Here is an 11,404-nt window from a genome sequence, read left to right on the forward strand (position 1 = left end):
TGTGTGTGTGTGTGTGTGTGTGTGTGTGTGTGTGTGTGTGTGTGTGTAAGCAGGATGTCATGTAGCCCAGGCTGGCCCCAAACTTACCCTGTAGGCAAGGATGAGCTTGGATTTCTGATCTTCTTGCCTCCACCTTCTGATAGCAGGGACTGCTGGTGTGCCCTTCCACGGCCAGTTTGTGTGGTGGTGGGTCTTGAGCTGAGGGCCTTGTGCACAATAGGCAGACACTCTGCTAACTGACTCTCACGAGCCTGCCTTCCCAGGTTCAACTTCTTTCCTTTCCCCCTCTTCCCCTGGGTGGTTCTTCTTAATGGACCATGATGAATACAGCGTGGCATCCTGCCCCACAGGAAGGGCGTTGGGGCTCTACTCTCTAGCCCCAAACTAAGCACAAACTACCTGTAACCCAGCAGGGGAAGCTGGTGTTCATGCTCTCCCTTTCCAAGAACCCGCCACCATCCTTGTCTCCATGACTTGGGTGACCCATGATGATCCCACTTCTTCACCAAGTCGTCTCAGCTAGATGCATAAACAGACGTGACTACTGTGGAGTGTGCTTCACCCAGTAGTCCTGCCTTTGTGCCTAACTGCAGGCCCAAAATACAGCTAAAAGTCCCCCAAACCCCAGCTAACTCTGGGTTTTCCCACTTTTGTTTCTGAGACAAAATATTCTGACGAGAGGTTTATTTCAGCTTACAATTCCAGTTATAATCCATCACTGCAGGGAAGTTACAGCAGCAAGAGGTTGAAGCAGCTACTCACAGCACATCTGTAAGTCGAGAAGAGACAGAAACGAATGTGTCGTGCTCAGTTGCTTGCTTATTTGTGCTCAGCTGAGGCTCCCTCCCTTCCCAGGTAACTCTAGGTTGTGTCCAGGCGGCAATTAAAACTGACCATCATGCCCAAACATTGTAGAGATTTTTTTTTGCGATAGGAAGGAAATACCTATTCTTAGGAGTAGATTGTACCCTGCTGCCATATCAAGAACAAACAGGGAGGCTGAACAGCAGCAAACACTTCGTGGTGCTGGCCTTCCCATCCGGAAGTCCCTGCACTCTTCTTTGTCTCTGACTCAGCTCTCTCTTGTGCTAGTTTTGTAGTATATGAAACAGTGAGGACCTGTCCATCATGGCAGCACATGCTTTTAATCCCCAGTCAGGAGGCAGGGCTGGGGGGTCTCTGTGAGGAAGGAGAGAGGGAGGGAGGGAGGAAGAGGGAGGGAGGGAGGGAGGGAGGGAGGGAGGGAGGAAGGAAGGAAGGAAGGAAGGAAGGAAGGAAGGAAGGAAGGAAGGAAGGAAGGAAGGGAGAATATGAACTCATAAAAACACAGGAAAGGGCCCACAAACACCTCACCTCCAACTATGTAGTAGAAAGGCATACTTTAATGTTCAGCTGTGTGAGATTACAACTCGATTTGAACTTGAGCAACTACTTTTCAAGTGCTAGGCACCAAGCCTGAGAATATTGAATATTTCTACAAAATACCGCCTTCAATCCTCACAACAATGCCATAACAAAAGTGTTGGCCCCATTTTGCTCGTGTCCCTTTAGGTAAGGTTCTAGACTATAAATGGACCTCAAGAATTCATACACTGTGGCAACTGCCATGGTTACTGAATGAGGAAATAAAAGCATCGGGGCTCGAATCTGACTGCACAACCTGTGCGTTAATCATCGCCTTGCCCCAGCCTTTGACCAGTAATCAATTTGGGGGGAGGGGGGCAAACTGAGGTTAATTCACTGCCCAAATTCCCTCTTGATGCTCCCGCAGTGGCTAACTAATAATGATCAGAAAAATACATGCTGAGCTTATGTGGGTCCAGTATCTCATTATCCTTGGTGTTTTCCTCACTGAAAGTGGCTAGAACTGGGGTGGGAAGATAATACCCTTGTTAGATTCTGGGCTTTTGAAGACCAGACTTGAGCCTATGCAGTATGGCCAGTTTTCCCTGGGAGAGTTAAAACTTGGCATTTGAATGGTTTCTTTCACCCAGTTCTTGTAGGTGTGCATACGTGTGTGTATGTACACACATAGGTGCTCAGGGGTGTGTTATAGCACCCCCCCCCCGTATATGAGTCTCTGGGTTTAATTACCACTACATAGTAGAGCCATTAATTAAGGTGACGGAGGCTGAGGTAACTCTTGCTAAAGTGCCTGCCACCTGCATTTGAGCCCCCAAATCCACATCTAAAACACCAGATGTAGTCGTCCTCGCTTGTAACCCCAGCACTGGGGAGGAGGAGGCCGGTGGATCCTGGGACTCGCTAGCTGTCCAGCCTGGCCAAAGCAGAGACCTTGTCACAGAGAACAATGTGGAGAACAACTGAGGAGGACGCCAAGGTGACCTCTGGCCTCTGCACGCACATAGCCACATAGCCACATACACACATAATAGAAGTGAACAAGGCTCCTTGGAACTAGACGAGCCCAGGAGAGATTAAAGGAATCGTGGTTGACTCACTTTGACTTAAAACAATCCTTTTTCCTTTCAAGACAGAAAAAGAATCTCAATGACTGTGTCAGGGTGTCCCAATCCTTGCATCAACAACACACGTGTTCCCTTGTCTGATCTTCCTTGTCATCTTAACTTTGGAGCATGTGACCCTTCTGTTTGAAACACTCAGTGGTGGAGTTGGAGTTTTTGGCATGGAGATGTCCCCCACCTAGAATATTCCTTTTAGACTCTGGGCTTCTGAAGAGCAGACTTAGGCCCATACAGTGTGGCCAGTTTTCCCTGGAAGAACTCCACTCTAGCACTCTTTCACCCAGCTTTTATATAAGCACACACAGGTACGCAGGTGTCTATACCCATGAGAATCTGTGCAAGAGCTGGAGGAGGACAGAAGGGCTCCTGCCCTAAAACTCTCTGCCTTATTTCTAGAGATGTGGTTTCTGATTGAACCTGGGCCAGCCAGCCCAGCACCTTCTTGTTCCCGCCCCACACAGTACTGGGGTTACAGGAACAGATGGCCACACCCAGATTTTTACCAGGGTGCTGAGGACTCAAACTTAGGTCCTCATCCTTACAGGGCAAGTGCTGTTAGCCAGCGGGCCCTCTCCCCGGTCCTTGAATGCTTCCTTGTCTTGTGTTTCTCCCTTCTGTGGTAAAGAAATGTATAGGGATGGAATGGAAATAACATGAAATCCTCAGAAAGAAAGGAGAGACAGACAGACAGAAGGTGGGGAAAGGAAGTAAGAGGGAGGGAGGGGCCATATGTAGACCCAGTGATGGATCAAGAGAAAAGACAAGTTGGCATGGGTGAGGTGTATGGAGGACTGAAAGTAGCAGAAGCTTTTGCTTGGAGATGGTGAATTTTCTCGAACCTAGACTACTGTCATTCAGCTCCTAAATGTGCTGTGTGACTTTCATACGTGTGCTGTGTCCATGACATCATTATCTGATATCGAAGTAAGGAGTATACAGGAACCAAGAGAAAAATCACTTACTGACAGCTGACAGAAAGCTGTTATTTCAGTGTTTCAAAGTCATGCTTCATCTTGTGCCATCTTAATTAGTGTGAAAAGGAAACTCATTGCCAAGAAATGGTGTGGTGTTTGCTTAAGTGTCCTTGGAAGATGGTGAGGCTTGGGAGAGTTAGCCCAAAGTGTTCATTACATCATCTGTGTGTGCATTTGGTGTGTGTGTGTTCATATGTATGGGTGCAGCTACATGAATGCCACAGTCTGCGTGTGGAAGTCAGACAGAATCTCAGGGATGCAGCCTCACCTCCAACCTCGTTTGAAGCAGGGTTGCTGTTGTTCACCAGGTAGCTGGCCTTCAGCTCCTTAGGCTTCTCCCTGCTCCTCTCGCTGCAGGGCCTGGGATTACAGGCGTGTACTGCTGCTCTGGGGCTCAGAGATCAGGTTCTGATGCCTGCACAGCCAGAACTGAGTTATCCACTGAGCTAGCTCCCTAAGTGTTTGTATGTTCTGAGATATTCTGGTGCTAGGAGCACAGAAGAATTGCTGCAAATTATTATTCAGATATAATCACACTTAGGTCACATTCAAGTTAATCAAGCAATAGCCTCTAACCCTTTAATTAGTAGGTTCTGATTAGTTGATCTGAAGGAGATAATCACCACCCCCCAAGATTCTCTGCTTAAATGGGTAGGCATTTGCCGCTTTCATTTCTTCCACAGCTGCTTATGACCATGTAGAATTGAAGAGGGTCTCAGCACTTCTTAGCAGATCCTGATTTTCAGAGGTTAGTAAACACTGGGCTCCAACAGCTCTCTTTAAACCTGCCAAGACCCTGTCTGTGCCCACTAGCATTTTCTTCTCTGAGCTGAAAGGAGAGGAGATGCCTCATGCTATCCTGTGTTTTCAGCTGTTAAAAGGTTGTTAGGGTCAGATCTGGGCCCTGGCTGCCCTGACATGCTAGGTAGGTTCAGCCATTTTTCCTCAATGTCAATTAAAGAGACCGGAGACGGTGAGGAGCAAAGAAAGGAGAGTTACTCCTGTGGCCACACTGGGGAGGGAATAAAGAGAGAGGTCTTGTGACTCCCAGGTCCATCTTTGGAGTCCTCCATGAAGCTTAGGTTTAAACAGGGGACAAAAGCTATTCATAACTAAACAGTCTTGTCAAGGCGTGGTTCAGCCCGTCACTGAGCCATCACCGGCTCTGCTCCAGTCTCCAGTCTAGTGTGAGACTAAAGAGAAATTGCAGTTCCTGGGGCTCCTTGTTTCTATGTCTGATCACCTGCGGCCCTAGTGTCTCTTCATCTTTAGCATATCCTCACTCCTGCCTGGATGAGTACATTTTTGGGGGGGAAATGGCCTGGTTGTTTCTGAGCTTGGAGGCACAAGGAATCCTAGCATCCTCCACCCGCCCCACTCCCACTAGGCTTGCAACACCCTCTGTGTCTCCTTGTCACTTAATGTGTGCCTCTGGAGCGACTTCAGACTTGACTTCTGCATGTGGGCAGAGAGAAGCAGGATTGGATCCTGCCCAGTGGTACCGCGCACAGCGCACACCCGGCGCACACAGAGACTGCTGCTTTTTTGGACCCCGGGTGCTGCCTCCCTTTGTCCCAGCAGCTCTGGGCTGTGGGCCTTCTAGGGACCTTTACCTTGTTTCTGCCGCCATCTACCGTCCAAGTAGGGAAACTGAAAGGAGTTTGCTAGCTGGGGAATTGCAGACTGTGAAACCTCTGCTCCAACAGAGGGAAAAACAAAACCTGCCAGCTAGAGGTCTCCCCAGTGAAAACCCTGTCATAAAACCTGTGTTTACTGACCTCCCAAGTCCCAAAGCAGTTTCGTTTGCACTGTAATCAAACCGCCAAGTGACCTTTCTGCCCCTGGCTCCAGAGTCCCTGAAAGGGCCCGTTGTTCCCTGCTTGAGAGAAGAAACCTTCTGTTTAGTTAAGCAAGTGTTTTTCCAGTTATGTCTCCTGCTGAGTGACAGAAAGATGATTGTTAGATCTTGGGTTTTATTGTTGGGTTCCGTTTCATACTCCCACCCTTCCTGTCCCTCAGCCCCCAACACTTCTTTGCTTTAGTGTCAGAAAAAGAGATGGGAACAAGTCGGATCCCTTTCTGGCCCTTGCACATGTTGTTCTGCATACCCTGGTATAAGCCCTTCTCTTTGCTGTAAGCCACCAACCTTGAGACCTGAGACCTTTGCAGAACGTCAGAGGCATCCACAGAAGCACAGACCACAGGAGCCGAGAGGCCGTCGTGACTGGTGTGTTCATGTGTTTTGTTTTCCTGTCTTACAGCTCTTTGTTGGGCTCGGATTCCCTTACGAAGGTCCAGCTCCCCTAGAGGCCATCGCAAATGGATGTGCTTTCCTGAACCCCAAGTTCAACCCTCCCAAAAGCAGCAAAAACACTGACTTCTTCATCGGCAAGCCAACACTGAGAGAGGTGAATGGTTTTTCTTTATTTCTATGTGTATGTGCGTGTGTGCATGTTCCTGGGAACGCACATGTGAAAGTGCGCATGTGTGTGCAGCATGCATGTGGAGGCCTTTTTCCATCACTCCCTGTTTTGTTCACTGAGCCAGGGTCCTCGCTGGACTCAGCTCCCTGATTTGACTGCTCGCCTGTCCTGTCATCCCCTGCCCCTTCCCCGGAGGCGCTGTGATTAAAGGCGCTGTGATTGACTGCCACGTCACCCTGCATCGTCAGTATGTGCGAAGAGTCACACTCGGGGCTTGTGCCTGCACAGCCAGCTCCCTTCCTCTGAGCCAACTCTCCAGCTCCCACCACAACTGTTTCCAGGCTGTGGGTGTTCTGGACCAGTCCCAGCTGACAGCTGGAACGGGGAGGCCACTGGGACACTTGCTCCCTCTCCATTGCAGTGGTGAGGAAGAAACTGGGCCGGTGGCTGTTCAGAGAGAACACCGGCCGTAGAGTTGGAACAGAGGCTTAGCCACCATTAACGTGCCTGCCACTTGTCAAGTCCCCAGAACGATGTAGAAAGCCAGGCTTAGTAGCAGACTCTTAAAATCCCAGAATGGAGTAGGCAGAGACAGGTGGATTCCTGGGGTTCACTGGCTAGTCGGCCTACTTTTCTTGGTAAACAGCACCTCTGGCCTTACAGACCATCAGCCCCTGGAGACAAGGCATCCTAATTGAGGAAAGGGATGTCTGGGTTTTCTATGTGCACATAGAAATGTCTATTTAGAGCCTTTGCCAAGGGTTTCTTGCTATTGAGCACTAGATGCTCCTTAGATATTTAGGGCACTAACCTCTCACAGACATACTTCGCAAATATTTTCTCTTCATATGCTGGTGACTCTCTTGATGTATAAAAACTTTAAAAGTTGGAGCTGTGTAAATGGCTTCAGTAGGAAACATGCTTGCCACGTAAGCAGAAGGACCTGAGTTCAATCCCTGGAACACATATTTAAAAAAAAAAAAAAAAAAGGCTCTCACAGGAGGCTTGCTCCACATGCCTTTGCAGATGCTCTTGAAACCTGCAGTGGGTGATGAGTCACCACAGAGCATGGCTGGGTTTCATCTGGGGCAATAAACAGAAGTCATTTACAGCTCAGTGTGGGTGCTCAGTGTGGCCAAGCTGGGGAGGAGTCTGTATCTGGGCAGGCACAGGTGTGTGTAAGAAACCATGAGATTGGCTTCCTTGTTGTCTCCGCCAGTCAGTGACTCTCCTGGCTGCCCATGCATGGGGACATTAAGGCGGGATCCCTCAGGGCCTTTGGCTGGGGAATCACAGTGTTGGCAAATCCTCATGTGACACAGCAGTGACTGTCCCTAGAGCCTTTGTTTTTCAATTCTGTTGCTCTTTTTAACATTCTAGGCCACTTTCCTGAACTTGTACATCAAATGCATCTCTGCCTTCCCTCCCTCCATGTCTGCCCTTTGGAAGTCTTTATGAAATGTCTATTTAGAGCCTTTGCTAAGGGTTTCTTGCTATTGAGTGCTAGCTGTTCCTTAGATATTTAGGGCACTAACCCTCTCACAGACATACTTCGCAAATATTTTCTCTTCATATGCTGGTGACTCTCTTGATATATAAAAACTTTAAAAGTTGGAGCTGTGTAAATGGCTTCAGTAGGAAACATGCTTGCCACGTAAGCAGAAGGACCTGAGTTCAATCCCTGGAACACATATTAAAAAAAAAAAAAAAATCCTAGGCACAGGAGCATCCACTTGTAATCCTGGACCTGTGGGGAAGGAGACAGGAGTGTCCGGGCTTGCTGGCCCAGGCCAGGAAGAGGCCCTGTGTCAAAGAACAAAAGAGATGGGCCTGAGGAGCAATCAGGTTGATCTCTGGCCTTCATACACAGGAATACATATTTGCACATACATGCACATACACGTGCAAAGAAGTTATTCTGAAAGATGTCACATGACAGTTCTCAGATGAGCCAATACTGAAGAATTGTGCATTGTCCTCTGCCCTCACCTAGTCATATGATTATTATGCTGAAGCTGGGGGGTGTGGCTTTTTTATAGGAGACAGTTGAAAGTGAAAGTCACATATCAGATATTTACAAGTAGGAAAATCACAAAGAAATTATTTTATGTTTGGGTGGCACCCCAACATGAGGAAGTGTATTAAAGGGTCACAGCATTAGGAAGCTTGAGAACCGCTCTTGCTGCTCCTGCAGAGGATTGGGGTTGGTTCCCAGCACCCACATCCAGTGGCTCACAAACACCCTAACTCCAGTTCCAGGGGACTCATGCCCTCTCTTGCCTCTTTGAATACCAGGTATATACACATATGCAGGCATCCACATTAAACAAACAAACAAATAAATAGTTTTAAAGATTTAGTCACAGTGGCATATGCCACCAGCATGGGGAGGCAGAGACAGGATCCCTAGAGCTTTCTAGTCAGGGAATGGGCAAGTTCCTGGTTCATTGAAAGACTCTGCCCCCCACCAAAAAAATAGAGCAAGCAAGGAAGCTGACACACAAATGCACACATGTAAACATGTATATACAGAGAGACAAACCCTTAGAAATGATCTTCCTTACCTCAGCAAATGGGTTAATCCTAACCCAAGGTCACATGGTGCTGCCCTGTGTCTGTATCAGTTAGACTCTTCCTGTTAAAGTACCCTTCACACACACACACACACACACACACACACACACTGATCAAGGGCAGTTGTATCTATTCCTCTCGGCCTTACTGTGGAAGGGGGGAAACATATTTCTAAATGTGAGTTTAACTTTGTTTTGCATCAGACCAAGTTTTCAGAGCTTGTTGTCTGAACTCAGCAGGAAAGAAAGACCCAGAAGACCTTGAGGAGTGGAGTTGCTGTACTTTATACTTTATATATTTTATATAAAGTATTTATACTTTAATATAAATTAGATTTTTGTCTTTATACTAGGGGACATATGAATAGGTTCCTGTAAAGGGAGATCAGAATCTCCTTGGAGAACCTCCTTGGAGGGTCTAGAGCATTCTGAAGTCGCCTTTTGCTGTGCGTCCAGAGTTTGCCCAGTAAAATTACTGACAAATCCACACTCGCGCAGCTGAGATCAGACTGTCCTCAGTAAACTCACAAGAAGGAACACAGAGTTCTGAGAGGGCTAATGAATCAAAAACGCCTCACTCATAAAATTAAGTAACTCTCAGCAGATGCAAACAAATAAAACAGCAATGGCTTAACACTGTGTATTTGCTAAGTGCTAGAGTAGCCTTGTAAAGAAGCAGGGGCCTTGAAAGAGGGGAGGGGAAGGAGCCTGAACCGCAGTGTAAATTCCTAGATGCTGATACTGATGGCAGTTGAAGTTTTAGCAGGAGGTGAACTAATTAGCTTGTTCTCTAGGCCACAAAGCAGAAATGAAGTGACAGTCTTTAAAGGTCTAACACGGCATAGATGCATCCCTGGGAGAGACAGTCGTTCTCCAAGGTGCTTTCTTTTTGCTCAAAGATACTGAATTGGAACTGGGAAGACAGCTCAGCTGATATAAAAGGCTTGAGTTCTGTCCTCAGAAGCCAGGCACAAAGCTGGGTGTGTGCTGTGTACTTGTAATCTCCGTGCTGAGGAGGCTGAGACAAGGCCAACCAGCCAGGTTGGTTTATGGATTCATAGTCAGTGAGAGACCCTGTCTCCCAGAACATTTAGTCATTGGGATCTTGAGGAGAGACACCCAAGGTTAGCCGTGGGCCTCCACGGCTATGCACACATTCGTGCAGACAGACACACCCACATACAGACACTCAGTTACGGAAGAATCTGGACTTGAACTCGGCTTTGCTGTTTTCTGCTTATGAAGAAATCCTTGAAATCCTCATGATATATAAGAAGCCTGATAAATAATATATATGTTGGTGGTTGATTATCCCAGTGCCTGGTCCAACCTAAGACCTTGTGGATGGGTACTGAATCAAAATATTTTATACAGAGAATTTTTAAAAATAATAATAAAAAATAAAGGTTTCCCCAGCTCTGTGAGCCTGCAAAGTCTCCAGCACTGACCACAGAGCCTGAAGAAACAAGTGCTCTGACAGGAGAGGGAGCTTGTGCAGAAACCAAGAAAGGCTGCAGCCTTAGGACTGCAAGGTTTTGCCATTTCCTGGAGGCTTTCCCAGTGGCTTGTGCTGCTAACCTCCTGCCCAAACAGGGCTGACTAGTGTGGTGAGGTAGCAAGGACAGTGATGAGGAGATGCTGGAGCTAATTAGCTTTGCAGTTCTCCAAGTGTCTGCAGATGTATGGAATCTGAAGAGTCAGGCCAGCTCAAAAGCAAAAGTCATAGTACTAGCAGCGGCAGTTCCTGTAACAAACGCCATGTGAGAACGCATTTCTGGTTGGAGAGCTTGGTCAGTGGGAGAGCACATGATCTCCTGGTGTGGAGTTTTAGCACCAACATACAAGCCGAGCATTGCCTCCCGTGCCTTAGCAGCAGTGCTGGGCTGGTGGGGAGCAGGGGGCCGCTGGGCTTGCTGGCCTGCCAGTCTAGCTAACAATAGTGGGCTCAGGGTTCGTGACAAATGCCATCCCATGTGAATGAGGTGGAGAGCGGCACAGCCAGGCACTTGGCATCTTCTGCTGGCCTCAGCACATGCACAGGAGCCTGCACCCGCACACACAGTGCCCACACAGACATACAGACACACAGTAAGTGAGTGAGTAAATGAGCTAGTGAATAACTAACTAACTAAATAAATAGAACATATTTTCTCTCCAGAAATGGAATCTGCAAGTAATAGAGCTTGCCTATGTAGATCATTTTTTAATTTCTAATATATAAAAAGGAAATATAAACATGATTTCTAGGAACATAATAGTTATGTCATCCACTGTTGTGTACCAAGAATCCCAGTAGAAGATGGGGTGTCTGGATCCACCTTACAAGTGAACGTTTGTGTTTCACGGGAATAAAGCATTCGCCTGTACACTGCGTTTGGCATAATCTGTGTCCGTCTCGCACACGTTGACCCAGATGTCACCAAGGTGACATCTACCCGTGGAGGCATGCTTTACTGGAGGACACCAGAGTGACACTGATGTTGCCACGACAGCTTTCCGAACTGGTGACTGTGGATAAGGTCTCAGACATGCCATCAGAAGGCTCTGTGCCTGCCAGCATGTGCAAAGCACTGAGATCCGTCCCCAGCACTGCAGGCGGAGGGAGGAAGCTCAGAAGCTCAGGGTCATCTTCATCTGTGTAATGAGTTGGGAGCTGCAGCCTGGACTACATGAGAGGCTGTCTTTTTTTTAAAGATACTTCTTGATATATATGGTGCACACTGTAATTACACTCTCGGAGAGTTGAGTGTGCAGTCTCCGATGGGCTCAGGGAATTCTATCCCATGAGTCCACACGAAATCCCTGCAAGGAACTTGAAATCTCTCTGGTGGTGTAGTACTTGAAAAGAAGAAGCTTAATGTATTCAGGGTCCTATGATCAATCTCAGATAGATAGATAGATAGATAGATAGATAGATAGATAGATAGATAGATAGATAGATAGATAGA

The 11,404-nt window shown here is 47.5% G+C and overlaps 1 protein-coding gene across 1 annotated transcript in view; it reads left to right on the forward strand.

The window, feature by feature from the left end:
• Mgat5 (alpha-1,6-mannosylglycoprotein 6-beta-N-acetylglucosaminyltransferase) overlaps window positions 1–11,404 on the forward strand; it is a 275,296-nt gene that overhangs the window by 244,541 nt on the left and 19,351 nt on the right. Inside the window, exon 14 of the mRNA XM_055602025.1 lies at window positions 5,722–5,868. Within this exon, the coding sequence (XP_055458000.1) occupies window positions 5,722–5,868 (147 nt within the window). The remainder of the gene's footprint in view (window positions 1–5,721; window positions 5,869–11,404) is intronic.

This window comes from Psammomys obesus, unplaced genomic scaffold, assembly GCF_907164565.1.
Source record: "Psammomys obesus unplaced genomic scaffold, mPsaObe1.curated_primary_1811, whole genome shotgun sequence".
NCBI classification, from domain to species: Eukaryota; Metazoa; Chordata; class Mammalia; order Rodentia; family Muridae; genus Psammomys; species Psammomys obesus.